This window comes from Alosa alosa, chromosome 4, assembly GCF_017589495.1.
Source record: "Alosa alosa isolate M-15738 ecotype Scorff River chromosome 4, AALO_Geno_1.1, whole genome shotgun sequence".
Classification (NCBI taxonomy): domain Eukaryota; kingdom Metazoa; phylum Chordata; class Actinopteri; order Clupeiformes; family Clupeidae; genus Alosa; species Alosa alosa.
In genome coordinates this window covers 35780806-35796892 of record NC_063192.1, presented here as the reverse complement: position 1 = coordinate 35796892, position 16087 = coordinate 35780806, and the positions used below count along the sequence as shown (strand labels likewise).

Genomic DNA, 16087 nt, shown 5'->3' with positions numbered 1-16087 from the left:
CCGGTATATCGAGAATAAAGCTGCAGTCTCACCAATTGTCTTGGAGTAAGATTGACCACATGCCATTAGTAGAAACTCAATGGGCCCTATCGTAATAAAAATAATAATAACTTGATGCAGGCTGTCAGTGAACAACAGACGGCACACCCAGACGGTTTCACCATCTTCACTGGAGATTTTAACCATGCTGATCTCAAAACTGTACTTCCAAAGCTACACCAGCATGTTGATTTTCCAACAAGAGGAGATAACATCCTGGACCTGGTCTACACTACACACAAAGGAGCATACAAAGACACCCCCCTCCCCCACATTGGACTTTCAGACCATATCACTGTTATGCTAATGCTCGCATACAGACAAAGAGTAAAAGCGAACAAACCGGTTCGTAAGCAGGTAAAAGTGTGGCCTGAGGGAGCCTCCGATGCTCTTCAAGACTGCTTTGACACAACAGACTGGGAAATGTTTAAGCAGGCAGCCACTTACAACAACCGGACAGACATAGAGGAGTATACAGACACTGTAACCTCTTACATCACCAAGTGCATCGATGATGTGACCCACACAAAAAGACATCATCACTTTCGGGCTAACTGGAAGCCATGGCTGACAGGGGATGTCCTCAGGCTGCTGAGGGCCAGAGACAAAAGCCTACAGAGCTGGGGATGAAGCTGGCATGAAAACAGCGAGAGCCAACCTGTCCCGTGGCATCAAGGGAAGCAAAAAGGAATACACTCACAAGATAACCACCCACTTCAAAGACAGCAGGAACGCGTACAAAGCCTATGGCAGGGCATTCAGGCCCTCACGGACTACAAGCCCGGCCACAGAGCTGTGAGAGCAACATCCCTCTGCTCAACAACCTGAACCGCTTCTTTGCTCGGCTTTGAAGCACAAAACAGCACCTGCCCACAGAAGACCCATCCCCTCTACATGAGCAGCCCCTGTGCCTCTCTGCCGACAGCGTGAAGAGGACACTTGCTGCTATCAACACCCGTAAGGCAACAGGTCCAGACAACATCCCAGGTTAGATGCTGAAGGACTGCGCGGGGAGCTTAAGGATGTCTTCACAGACATCTTTAACACTTCCCTGAAGCAAGCCATCGTCCCCATCATGTTTCAAAGCTGCCACCATCATACCTGTGCGAAAGAAAACTGCTCCATCCTGCTTCAATGACTACCGCCCTGTGGCACTGACACCCATCATCATGAAGTGCTTTGAGCGGCTTGTCATGTCACATATCAAAGCCATTCTCCCCCCACCCTGGACCCCTTCCAGTTTGCATACCGAGCCAAGCGGTCTACAGAGGATGCAATCTGCTCTGCCCTCCACCCAGCCCTCACCCACCTGGAAAAAGAGACTCATATGTGAGATTGCTGTTTATAGACTTCAGTTCTGCATTCAACACCATAATACCACAACAACTCATCTGCAAACTTGACAAACTGGGACTCAGTACCTACCTCTGCAACTGGCTACTGGACTTCCTCTGTCAGAGGCCCCAAGTAGTATGCGTGTTGGCAACAATACCTCAAGCAGCATCACACTGAGCACAGGGGCCCCCCCCAGGCTTCGTGCTCAGTCCGCTGCTCTTCACCCTGCTGACGATGACTGCACTGCAACCTACAGCAACAATCACATAGTGAAATTTGCTGACGACACAACTCTGGTGGGTCTCATCACTAAGGGCGGCGAGACTCAATACAGGTTGGAGGTCGACCATCTGACCACGTGGTGCAGGGACAACAACCTCCTGCTGAGCGTCAGCAAGACCAAAGAGATTGTTGTTGACTTCGGAGAGGTCACACCCAACACCTGCCACTGACCATCGACGGTGCTGTGGTGGAGAGGCGAAACAGCACCAAATTCCTGGGGGTGCACATCAGTGAAGACCTCTCCTGGACCACCAACACTGCATCAATGGCGAAGATAGCTCAGCGCCGCCTGTACTTCCTCTGGAAACTCAGGCGAAGCAAGTGCTCCACCAGCCATCATGACCACATTCTACCAAGGCACCATTGAGAGCATCCTCTCCAGCTGTATCGCTGTGTGGGGCGGAAGCTGCACTGAATACAACAGGAAAGCCCTGCAGCGCATAGTGAACACAGCTGGAAGGATTATTGGTGCTTCACTCCCCTCCCTGAAGGACATTTACACCACCCACCTCACCCGCAAGGCGACCAAAATTGTGAGTGATGCAAGTCACCCGCTCACAATCTGTTTGATCTACTGCCCTCTGGGAAGAGGTACAGAAGCCTCTCGCGCTCCCTACCAGACTCACCAACAGCTTCATACACCAAGCTGTAAGGATGCTGAACTCTCTCCCCCTCTCCCCCTCCACCCTCAGCTACATAACATCCTGGACATTGGACCCAAAATGGCCGCCTGCACTACTCCACTTGCACACTTGTACACTTTACAACTTGGTGTTGTTGTCCTGAAAACACAACACTTCTGCTGCTCTTACATAACTTGCACCACTATGCCACTTTCTTTCTTACTTAGGTCAAACAGAACTACCCAAGCCTTTTATTGGCCTGACTTTGCACTAGTATTTTATTGACTGTCTATGCACAATTTCAACCAAATTTTGCTGCTCTTATTTTTTCATTATTATATGTGCCCTCTTATTTACTTATTTACTTACTTTTTTGTTTACTTGAATGTTATGTTTGTCTGTGGACCTAAATTGGTAAAATATGTCTAGTCTTCACCGTGGGATAGTGAGAAACGTAATTTCGATCTCTTTGTATGTCTGGAACATGTGAAGAAATTGACAATAAAGCTGACTTTGACTTTGACTTTGACACAGGGCTTGTCCTTATCCTACACCCAGTCAGTGATGAATTCAAAGTGCGCTCCACTTTTATTAAACCTTGCACCCAGGGGTGTGGCAACTAACGACAAAAGGTGTGGTCTGGTGCATGATCCAAAAATTTTACACCCGCTAAAAACCATTACGCCACTGACCTGATCTAAAAACTAAAACCTAAAACCTGGTCTATAGCAAAAGGCATATAAATCACTGCTGAAGACGCGCTGTCACGAGATGTAAGCAGCCCCTAGCAACCAGTCCCAAACAACTCCTCTGCAGGATAAAAAGCTTTTTTTCAGGTATGTCTTCAATTGTAACCCCTTGACAGTCAATAGTGAAAGTAAATATCTGTGTAGAACTGTTTGTCGTTGACTTTGAGACCACAGTAAAGTTAGTTAGCCTATAAGCTAAGTTCCAATAATAGTCGAGTGCATCAATTGAGTTGTGACTGGGTCTGAATTTAGATTGATAGGATGGAGGAGGGTGGGGGCGAGTCATGGAGTGTATATACTCAGTCAGGGACATGGTGGAGGAGGCAAAGGGAGAACAGCTAAGAGGGCACTTGAAGTGGGGAGAGCTTGAAGTGGAGGGAAACCATACAAGAGTTGTAAGAAGGAAAGTGACAGAAGAGGACGGGTATAAGGCTGTGATTAAATTTAAAAAGGGGAGAGATATACAGGACGTAGCCTAAGTCTCTCTGCCTTAACGAGTGGAGTAAAACAATCAGTGGGTGAAGTAGAAATGGCAAAAGTGTTACGCGATGGCAGGTTGTTGATTAAAGCCCTCCTTACACTGACAGACTTTAGAAAGATTTGCAAAGATCTGGAAAAGATTTTTGAAAGACTACAGTCTCACATCTAAAGACAAGTAGTAGAGTTTTAAGTCACAGACTATGATTTTGCAATGACTAGGGATCTTGCAGGGTCACTATTTACAAGACTGCAACGAGATTCCTTTAAATTATTACCCATCGCGCATAGATAAACAGGAACTGAAACGATAGCCTACTAAGCTCAAAGTCGTATATTTACGTGTTTCTGCAGCATTGTTTAATGCGTGACATCCCTAACCGATATAGAGTTGTTCTGTCACGTGGAAGAGCCGAATAAATATGTATAAGAAATGACAAATATTATAAGAATAACAAATAATCATATAGGCTACAGCTGTCGCCTACTTTGCCCCTTCCTGTTTGGTGTTGGAGAGAGGTCACTATTGGTTTTCATATTGTTCACGTCACTATTTGCATGAGCCACGACTCAAAAGACTTGCGATAATATCAAACATGTTTGATATTGTTGTAACGGCAAAACTAGAAAAAGACAAGCCAAATGTAACATGCCTTATTTCGTGGACAGAATGACTTTCGTGTGACGAAATACATATATTTATTACGAAACCATGTTACATCGTAACGCCTTTTGTCCACGGAATGCACAAATTGTTTTGCATTGTGTCCACGAAACACTGAAGAGTACATCATTTCGTGGACGAAATTGACTGGTGGCCTTTTTCTTTCATGGACATAATGCTGAATGCAGTATTCACTGTCGTAGACGAATTGTTTGGTCAAAAGTAATTCTGTCTACGTAAATACGGAATGCACCTACACGCACCATTCTGTGCATCCTTTTTCAATTTCGTCCACAGAAGTATTGTGTTGTGTTACAGAAGGCATTCCGTCCACGCAATAGTAACTTAACAACTTACGAAATGCATTCATATAGTCTATGCTTTCATTCTGTGGACGAAATGCATAAAAGAATCACAAAATCAGTTTTGTGACCTGCTACAATACATTTCCTGACTCACGAAATGAATTGTAGCAGGTCACAAAGCTGATTTTGTGATTCTGTTATGCATTTCGTCCACGTAATGAAATTATCCTGAAATTATCCTGACACATAATTCATTTCGTAAACTGCTGACTCACGAAATGTATTGTAGCAGGTCACAAAACTGATTTCGTGATTCTTTTATGCATTTTGTCCACGTAATGAAATTATCCTGACACATAATTCATTTCGTAAACTGCTGACTCACGAAATGTATTGTAGCAGGTCACAAAACTGATTTCGTGATTCTTTTATGCATTTCGTCCACAGAATGGAAGCATATGTCACTGAATGCATTTCGTAAGTTGTTAAGTTACTATTGCGTGGACGGAATGCCTTCTGTAACACAACACAATAATTCTGTGGACGAAATTGAAATAGGATGCACAGAATGGTGCGTGTAGGTGCATTCCGTATTTACGTAGACAAAATTACTTTTGACCAAACATTTCGTCTACGACAGTGAATACAGCATTCAGCATTATGTCCACGAAAGGAAAAGGCCACCAGTCAATTTCGTCCACGAAATGATGTGCTCTCTCTGAATGATGTGTTTCGTGGACACAATGCAAACCAATTTGTGCATTCCGTGGACAAAAGGCGTTACGATGTAACATGGTTTCGTAATGAATATATGTATTTTGTCACACGAAAGTGATTCTGTCCACGAAATAAGGCATGTTACATTTGGCGGCCATAGTAAGGCCGCTATAAGTGTAAGGACATAGGACAACGAGATAAGGCTATGCGAGTACAAACAATCTGTAAAAAGAAAGTGTGTGAAGTGAGAATGTTTGGCGAACACCAGAGAGCGAGGAGTGTAATATCAGGAATCCCTTTAGGTGAGAAGTTAGAGGAATTTTAAGATTATTAAAGGAGGAACTGTAGAGATTAATCGTTTTAAGATGACGAAAAATGGTGAGAAAGTTGACAGTACCTCAGTACTCCTGGAATTTCAGGATGGGGTGCTGCCATCTAAAGCAGGGGTCCCCAACCTTTTATGTACCATGGACCGGTTTGATTCCTATTTTTTTTTCACGGACCGGCGGGGGTTTGGGGGTTCCATGTTCCATATGTGTTGTGCATGCATTACTTGAAAAGAACTAGCTCCAGTTATGTATGAACAGTGAAGGTAACGATCTCTTGTGAAAAACGTGAACTTGAAGAAGTGAAAATTGAACAATATGAACTATGAATATTGAACAACTTGAAGCTACATCTATAAGTGTGAACATGCTTAACAAAATATGGGAACAAAACATGGGAACTAAACGTGCATTACGAATATAATCAGTGGGAGCCCTGCTTGTTTCCCTGCAACAAGAAGCTTCCATTTGGGGGTGATGGAAGACAGTGACACCCTCAGTGTGTTTGAAATGTCCAGTCGATTGCGCAATTTGTCTAGTTGCAGTCATTGCCGAAAACCCCGTCTCGCATAGATACGTGGTGGGAAACGTTTTCAGGGCTTTTACGGCTATCTCGGGATATTCTGCTTTGGTTTTGATCCAAAAACCTGCCAGAGAGGTTTCCTTATACACACTCTTAAGACCACCGACATTTGCAATTTCGATCAACTGCTCTTCCTCCTGCGCTGACAAGTTAGGACTATTCGGGATATTGACAAATGGGTTGCGGACCCACTCATTGGTTTGCCGTGGATCTTTGAAGGATGGGAAGTAACGCTCAAACTCATTTGAGAGCGCAACAATGTGATCACGCACCAGCTGCGAGAGAAAGGGCCCTGCCTCAGTCTCTCCCAAAACCCCCACTACTGTTTGGAACATATCAAATACACCCCGGTCCACTCGTCGTCCCCACAAATCAAGCTTGGCTTTAAATGCAGCGACTTTATCTGGCAGTTTAAAGACAGTCGTCATTCTCCCCTGGAGTGACCGGTTGAGGTCATTAAGCAACCCGAATATGTCACACAGGTAAGCGAGTTTTGACACCCAGTCCTCATCACTAAAATGTGCAGCTAACGGTGACTTTTTTTTCTGTAAGAAATCTCTGCAGCGGCTCTCGCAACTCAAACACTCTGGCCAGTGACCTGCTAAAGATGCTTGTTTTTTGTTGCTCATTCTAGCAGTTTAGCTAACTTCGTGTGACACTACCGTTCGCCAAGAACTGATCAAGTGAAGTGAGCTGACCTGAGGCTGCGCAGCGCTGAAGGCAATATGTAAAAGTGTTGAAGGCGGGACAGACAGACGTAAGAAAATAGACCTTGTAAAATGCAAACATGCGTGCAATCAAACAACTGCATATAGGCCTATGCCATGTAAAAACGTGACATTATTGCGAATTAAATTTAGTTTAGTTTGCATGCATTTTTTTTTTAAACTCATGTCGTAGGCTACGGCCCGGTTAGGAATGTCCTGCGGCCCGGTGGTTGGGGACCGCTGATCTAAAGTGATGATCGGGTTTATGAGTTTTAGTGTGAGGGAGTATATTCCTCCACCCGTAAGATGCTAAGTGTCAGAGATATGGACATATTGCAAGAGTGTGTAAAGGAAAGCAAAGATGTGGAAAGTGTGGTGGAGATCATGAGTATGGAAAGTGTGGAGATAGTGCTGAGAGGAAGTGTTGTAATTGTGGTATGGGGCCCAGTAAGGAAAAAGGCAGTAGAAGTGCAACAGATACGTGCAGATCGAAATCTTATGTAAGCAGAAGCAACCAAAGTGGTCAACGAGCAGAAGACAGAAAGCCCTGTAGTGAGTTACATGCAGGAAAGGGAGAAGGAAGGACGTGGTAGAACTCAATACAGAAAAATTGGTTCTGTTTGTAGCATATGTGATCAATTGTTCTGAACAAGCAAAAACAAAAACTGAAAAAATAAAGATAATAATGAAAGCAGCATGTAAGTTTTTGAATGTGAAAGATTTGTCTTTTAAAAAAATTCAGGCAGGTCTTGTTCAAAGTGAGGTAAGTGAGGGAACATTGAATGCAGCTCTAGATCCACCATGTTAATTTTGCAATGGAATGCTAGGAGTCTTATTGCAAATGGCCAATAACTTAAAGGTTTTATTGAAGACTTAAATGATAAGCCAGATATTGTATGCATCCAGGAGACTTAAGTCTGTTTTAGACTTTGTGATAAAGGGGTAGTTTAAGAAGGGATAGATTAGAGGGAAATGGTGGAGGGTCTGCTATTTTTCTAAGACAAGGTTTACAATATAAAGAGTTAAGGAAGGGAAATGAGTGTGAGTTTATTGCAGTGGAGGTATGTACAAGTGAGGGAAGTGTTAAAATAATTAACTTTTATAATCCATGTAAGCAACTGGAAATTGGACAGTTGGAAGACATTTGGGGTGAGTTGAATGGGAAAGTTATTTGGTGTGGAGATTTTAATGCACATACTGTAGCATATTATGGGGAGTAAAGGATGACAGTAATGGGAGCATTGTTGAGGAATTTATGGAAGAGAAAGAGCTAGTGTGTTTAAATGATGGAACTGGTGCAAGGATAGATGTAGCAAGAAGGACAGAGTCTACAGTAGACATTACACTAGCTACAGTAGCAATAGCTAGGAAGTGTAGGTGGGAGGTAAGGAGAGAAAGTGCAGTGGGAAGTGATCATTCTCCTATAGGCTACTAATCCAGACAGAAATGGAATTGACTGTGGGAAAGGTAGTGAGGGAGGGGAGATGGAGGTTGGAAGAGGCTGACTGGGAGAAGTTTAGAGAAATCAGTGAGTGTTCTTTGATGTCGGTCAGAGATGATCAAGAAGTTGAGGAGTTAAATACAGAGATAAGTAGCACTATAATTCAGGTAGCAATAGAGGCTATTCCAAAGTCTAAACCCACAAAGTTATGTAAAATTGTGCCATGGTGGTCAAAAGAATGTGGTGAGGTAAATAGAGCTTTTAAAGAGTTGAAGAAGACACATCATTTTCAAAATCTAGTTGAATATAAGAGACTACAGGCAATAGTGAGGCAAACAATTAGGAGATATAAAAAAGAGTATTGGAAAAGGTTTTGTGACTCAATTGGAAGGTCAACACCAGTGGAGAAAGTATGGGGAACTATAAAGAGAATGAGAGGCTGTGTTTGGTTTGGGTACCCAGCAATGAAGGATGGCCAGCATAGTGTGACTAGTAGTGAAGCTAAAGCGGAGCTAATAGCTAAGACACTAGTAAAAGTACATAGTTCTGAAAATGTAAGTCAAGAGGAAAGAAGAGGAAGGGAGGATACTATTGCAAGATATGGGAGTATCAGTCAGGAAGGTGAAGATGGTAGTGCATTAAATAGATTATTTACAATAGCTGAACTTAATAATGCCTCAAGGAAGCTGGGTAAATCAACTCCAGGAAGGGATAGTATCTGCTATGTCATGCTAGAACAGTTAAGTGATAAAGGGAAAGAGATGTTGCTAAATTTGTACAATAAGGTATGGAAAGAAGGCACTATTCCAAGAAGCTGAAAAGTGTCTATAATTATACCTATAAGGAAGCCAGGGAAAGACCCAACAGCTCCAGAAAGCTATAGACCGATTGCTTTGACCTCTCAGATGGGGAAACCTATGGAAAGGATGGTCAATGATAGAATGGTATACTACCTGGAGACTAGAGGTCTGATCAAGAATGATCAGAGTGGGTTTAGAAGACGAAGAGGAACAATGGATCCTATGGTGTGTTTGGAGTATGACGTAAGGAGAGCTCAGACAAATAAAGAGACAGTATTAGTGGTGTTCTTTGATATTGAAAAGGCTTATGATATGCTGTGGAAGAAGGGGCTGCTTATCAAGTTAAAACTAATGGGAATTAATGAGGTCAGGGTTGGATTATGGATGTTTTATATATGGGTCTGCTTCTGCAACTCAGTTAAGTAAACTGGATGTAATACAATGTCAGGCTTTGAGATTATGTAGTGGGGCATATAAGACTACTCCTGTGGCTGCAATCCAGGTAGCTAAGAAGAGAGCAGTTGGCCCTTGTTTACTGGGCAAACCTAAAGGGCCACAAAGATGACCATCCTTGTCAGAGGGTTCTAATGCCCTACCAAGAGAAGGAAAAATGCTCATGTTTTGGTTGGACAATAGGAAATGTTGCAAGAGAAATGGAAATGACTGCACTAAGTGTAAGTCCAACAGCAGCATCCTCAAGTGCTCCTCCATGGATGTTTGAAGAAGTAGCAATAGATTTAGCATTATTGGAATGAAAAGGGCCATTTGTACATTTGAAATATATGTCAGAGAAAAGTATGGAAATAATATTCATGTGTACACAGATGCATCAAAAATAAACAAGAGAGTAGGAGTTGCATATGCAATTCCTGAATTACAGTTGGTAAAGGCCAAGAGAGTTAGTAATGATCTTGCTGTATATACAGCTGAATTAATTGCAATATGGCTGGCGTTATTATATTATATATAGTGCATTTAGTAAATAGGTTAACCAATTCAGGAGTCAGCGTCCTTCTGGGGTGGGTTCCAGCCCATGTACTGTAGGAGTAGTGGGGAATGAAGTGGCAGACAAGTATGCTAAACAGGCAACACAACAAGACAGCATACAGTAGGTATTCAGGTACAATATAGCAAAGCTGAAATTAAAAACATGATTAAAGCTAAGAATAAGGAAATTTGGCAAGATTTATGGGATAATGAAGTTACAGGCAGGCATCTGTATTCAATTCAAAAGAATGTAGGATGGAGAAGGAGTACCAGCAAAAGCAAACAGGAGGAGGATATTGTGTCAAGAATGAGGTACAGTATGGGCATACAGAGTTGAACAGCACACTAGTTTGAATGAGAAAGCATGTTGATGGTTACTGTGAGTGTGGCAATCAAGAAACCGTAGAACATGTCATAGTACAGTGTCCCAAATTCCAACAGGAACGACTGTGGTCAAAATTAATCCAAGACAACTGGTGTGAGACTGCAGCTTTATTCACGACGCCGGGAGAATGTTACCCACATGAAATGTCAAAGTAACAAGCCCACACATCTGTGGGTGAAGCCAACTCTTATACCTTACCCCACACCCATGGAAAATCACAATTGTCGCAATCACTTAACCTTCTAGTATTTTAACAGAGTACGAAATGTTTACAACCCCACTTCCCATCTGGTGTTTTGAAAAGATAACTTTCATGACCCTATCCTGGGGTTACAAGGGTTAAGTTAACTAAACATTCTAACCTAGGAGTTGCAAAAGACACAAGGGTCAGAGTAGGGTGATGGCAATTAGATTTCACTACATGTATGTAAGGTATACTAAACATTCAATGAGAGACATATAAAATTTATCCCACACGACACTAAAGGCCCATTCACACCAAGAACGATAATGATAGCTATAAATAAATATCGTTCTCGTTAATATGAATGACGACGTTCACACATAAACTATAACGATACCGACATGAATAACGATATCGTTGGGGATCACTTTCAGAGCGATTTTCAGAACGATAAAAAGCTAATAGCCAATCAGAACCCATTGAATTTTAACCGTCACATTCATTAACACAAGGAGAGACTTTGTTTATCGTTGTTCAGTGTGAACGCTTTTATCGTTATGGTTATAGTTATCATTATCGTTCTTGGTGTGAATAGGCCTTTATAGAGCAGCTAGCACAAGAAGGTGATTCTCTCGGGCAGGAAGGACCAAATATGGGCATTTCCAGGTTACTTCCTCTTGGTCCCCCGGAAGTGCTTTCAGTAGCCATGTGCTGGTCAGCAAGCCTTATGACAGCATGCTAACCCTAGGCAATACTCTGCTAGTCACAAACAGGTTTTGGTAATAGTCTCTGATCTGTCACACAGTAGGCATTATTCCTTCACTTAACAGTGAATGGTACACACTACCAAAACAAGATATAATTACTCATTATAACTAGATTTAACTATACTTATAAACAACTGTCTTTGTTTATTTTCCCATGATTTGTGCTGTTTAAGAAATGACAGAAGTTCCACAAATGTGCTGTTGCATCAGAAATCAGATGATGAAACTAAGAAGATGTGATGAATGACTGGCAGTGTCACTGCTACGGCCATCTAACAGGGTAAGAGGATGAGAGCTGGACCTGCACAACTACAGAAATCAAAAAGAGATAAATCTTCACAGACAATAACGTATCTGATGTGTCTCCATTGTTGTTTTTCGGGTGGGGGGGTGTATGCTATTCGTACCCTGGTGCAATTAGAAGCAAATGCTATTTGTAACCTGGTGCACAATGTGTTATATTAATACCCTGTCTGGTACAAATATCAGTGTATGCTATTTGCACCCCTGTGCATTTACCCTGGCATATTGATCACACAGTGTGTTTTTGTTGTTACGTCACAGGGTGTGAATAGCTCAACTGTGTGGCCTATGCTATCATACCAGCATACCTACATTTGTGCAAATAGACACTCTGAATAAGGTATGCTGTTTGCATCACTGTATAATTAGAAGTGCTATTGGTACCCTGGTGTATATAGTAATGTGTGCTATTTACACCCTGGTCCGTGAACTAGCTAATTGTTACAATCAAAACTTCCATTTGAGAACTGATTTCTTCTTCAAATTGTGTGCTTTCTCAGCAGAGATGTTGGTACACATGCACACTTCCACTTCCACTTGTCTTTACCAAAACACTTCACACAGGAATCGAACCTCAGTCTCTCACATATTTTTATATTAAAAACGCTATACCACTGAGCTATCCCCTTCCACACCCAGATGAGAGTTTGCAGGCAAATTTGTAGTTAATAGGCCTGAGCGTCATAATCACAAAATTTCTGTTAACTAACAAACTGACAGTTGTATGTATTCACTGAACAAAGATTATGAAAATAAAAAACATTTTTTCCACCCAAAACTTAATTTGAACAGATATTAGTACCGAAACCTTTCAAAATGCTTCCCTTTCTGCTGACGAAAAAACGAATGTCCGGCATGTTTTTTGTGCACGCGAGCAAAGTATTTTTGTTGTTACATCACAGAGTGTGAATAGCTCAGCTGTGTGGCCAAGGCTATTCGTACCAGGGGTGCAAATAGACACTCGGTTTAGGTTCCAGATACACAGTCATGTTAATGCATCTGCATTTATAATCGTGCAATTTGTGACCACTGGCACTGAGCCATTTGCAGTGTGAAACATGACTTGAAACCTCACACCGCAATTACAGTATGAAACATGGCTTAAAACCTTACACCACAATTACAGGGCACATGTATATGATGGCAAAGGCTCCTAAACATGAAAATGTTTATTTTATAATGTGTACTAAGTTTCATGCTTTTATCACAAAGTGCCCGATTGGACCAATATTTAGGACTACGCTGCTGCACCATTGTGGACCTCAGGCTGCCCTCTGCTTCACCATCTTTTGGGCTGGACGCCTGAGAGCCCTGCTACGCTACGTGATGACGGAGAGATGACGACTTCTGACATCGTCTGTTGAGGATGAGCCCCATCAAAGCCCCGTGCTGTTTGTTACGTCCCTGTGTGTGTTTATTTTTTGTGTCTGCTTGTTTCTCTCTGTGTCTTGTGTTTTGTTAATTTCAGACTGTCCAGCAGGGGGCTTAATTGCTGGGCCGGCACTATTAAGGACGTTAATCGGGAGGTCTCTTGGTTTTGGGGGCGTTCTTGGATGTTGGGTTGTCCGCTACTACGCCACGCTACACCGCTCTGCTCCGCTACGCAAGCCACGCGCTCTGGTTTTGGCCGTCGCTGTCGCTCCTGCCTGGTCCCCGAGTGAGAGTCGAGGAGAAGGCTGGGGATTACCTGGGCCTACTTTTGGAGGCCTTTCGTTTGGGCAGCCTTATTTTTCGTTCGTCCATATTTTTCTTAGTCTTATAATTTTTGTACAGAAATATTTTTGAATTATACTTCCACTTTTGGCCGTCTCCTATCATTTGTCTATGTCCCACAACACCCCTAGACAGTGGGACGTGACATGTTTCACACTCTCACTGCTGGACGCTGCAGACAACTGTGCAGTGCATGGGACACCATGTCAGTCACTCTACAGAGCTGTGCATGGGACACCATGTCAGTCACTCTACAGAGCTGTGCATGGGACACATGTCAGTCACTCTACAGAGCTGTGCATGGGACACCATGTCAGTCACTCTACGGAGCTGTGCATGGGCACTCTACGGATCCATGAAGAATACAAATAAAATCCTCACATCCTATTTTGATCCTCCTCCATCCTTTGATCCTCACATTCTATTGCTCCAGAATTTTGGGAAAATAAAACAAACTCTACAGGAATGTGTGTAAATAGTGTGCAGTACTGAAGAACTCTACAGGACTGTGTGTAAATAGTGTGCAGTACTGAACACTATACAGAACTGTGTGTAAATAGTGTACAGTACTGAAGAACTCTACAGGACTGTGTGTAAATAGTGTGCAGTACTGAAGAACTCTACAGGACTGTGTGTAAATAGTGTGCAGTACTGAAGAACTCTACAGGACTGTGTGGAAATAGTGTGCAGTACTGAAGAACTCTACAGGACTGTGTGGAAATAGTGTGCAGTACTGACAGGAGTGTGCCCTCCTGTCCTCCCTCTTTCCATCTCTCCACCCATCCTTCTTGTTTTGATAAGGGATTTGTTCTCTTGCTACTGTTGCTCATGTGGGCATAAAGCTATAAGGAACCTCAACGGTGTTAAATGTTTAGGGCTCTGAGGAATGCATGGAATTGAATAGATATCTTTATCTCTTTAACTCCTCTCCTACTGGAACACTTCTGCCTGACACGTAACAGGCACCTCTACCACCATCTCCTCCCATTACATTTGCTTTGCTTCATTTAGCAGATGCTTTTATTCACCTGACACGTAACAGGCACCTCTACCACCATCTCCTCCCATTACATTTGCTTTGCTTCATTTAGCAGATGCTTTTATCCACCTGACACGTAACAGGCACCTCTACCACCATCTCCTCCCATTACATTTGCTTTGCTTCATTTAGCAGATGCTTTTTATATTGTCCACTCTCCTCCCATTACAGTTTCCTTCATTTAGCAGGCACCTTTACCACCATCTGTAATCCACAAGTTGCTTTGGATAAAATAGTCTGATAACGAATAAATGTCCTACTGTAGCCACGTTTAAAGCACATGTATGAAAGGCGTTCTGTTTGATTTAGCAGATTTATTTCCATCCACCTGAACTTTCAACCACCACCTCCCACCCTCCTTAGAAACTCGAACATGGACTCTGGTTGGTTAGGAACCATCTCTACCATTACTCTGGTTTGTCACATTTAGGGGATGCTTTTATCCACAGTCATAATGCTTTAGTTCTGTATATTGTTACCAGTTTGGTTAGGAACAGCAGCTACAGCATTTGGTTTGAAAAACTTTCTACATGGACCCTCCCACCCTCCTTCTCCAACAGCCAGGGGTCTACACATGGACTCTGCTTGGTTTAGGAACAGCATAGCTTTTACACATGGACTCTGGTTGCTGTAGGAAACAGCATAGGGGTCTACACATGGACTCTGGTTGTTTAGGAACAGCATAGAGGTCTACACATGGACCCTGATTGTTTGGAACAAAATAGGGATCACACATGAACCCTGATTGTCTGATAAACGAATAAATGTCCTACTGTAGCCACGTTTAAAGCACATGTATGAAAAGGCGTTCTAAATGAAAGTTCCGGAGGAACATGATGGAAGTTGCCATGTCTACATTGTCACATTCTTATCAGGTCATTTATTTCCAGTCTACCTGTTCAAGCTGCAGCATTTGGTTTGATCACTTTCAACCCACCACCTCCCACCCTCCTTAGAAACTGCGTAGGGGTCTACACATGGACTCTGGTTGGTTAGGAACAGCATAGGGGTCTACACATGGACTCTGGTTGGTTAGGAACAGCATAGGGGTCTACACATGGACTCTGGTTGTTTAGGAACAGCATAGAGGTCTACACATGGACCCTGATTGGTTAGGAACAGCAGGGATCTACACATGAACCCTGATTGGTTAGGAACAACATAGGGGTCTACACATGGACCCTGCTTGAGTCCTGCATGCAGTAGACTCCTGCACGATCCAAACAAAGCTCCTAAATATGCTTTTGCTTGCTTCTCTTTTTTCCCAATTTGGAACGTGAACTTGTAAAATTATTTAATGTTTCAAAAGTAATACAGTGTGCGATTGAGAAATATTATCTTCCTCTTTGAGACGGTATGTTGGGGAGGATCACTTTAAAGCTGCATGCTTATTTTACTTCAAGTTGTTTTATTTCTACTTTTAGATACACAGGTCACAGACATTTATTTTTATTTCTACTTTGAGAGGTCACAGACATTTTCCCCAAACCAAGTTCACAGCTTCCAAGTATCTGAACTCTGTTAAAAGATAAGAGTGAATGAATTTCACAAAACTGGGATAAAATCGCAGACTGCACCTTTAAATGTAGTTAAGAAAAGTAACAGATCCACTGATAAATACTATTGTAACAGATCCACTGATAAATATTATTGTAACAGAT

General features: G+C 42.5%; 1 protein-coding gene across 2 annotated transcripts in view; it reads left to right on the top strand.

Moving 5' to 3' along the window:
* LOC125293690 (tumor necrosis factor receptor superfamily member 14-like) overlaps window positions 1–12876 on the top strand; it is a 28106-nt gene extending 15230 nt beyond the window's left edge. The window contains exons 8-9 of one of the 2 annotated variants that reach the window (XM_048241770.1): window positions 11545–11651; window positions 11936–12876. In XM_048241770.1, coding sequence (XP_048097727.1) covers window positions 11545–11611 — 67 coding nt within the window. In that variant the 3' untranslated portion in view covers window positions 11612–11651; window positions 11936–12876. Of the gene's footprint in view, window positions 1–2813; window positions 2888–11544; window positions 11652–11935 lie in introns of those variants that run through there. The other variant, XM_048241771.1, reaches the window with a different exon arrangement.
* The last annotated feature ends 3211 nt before the right edge of the window (window positions 12877–16087 follow it).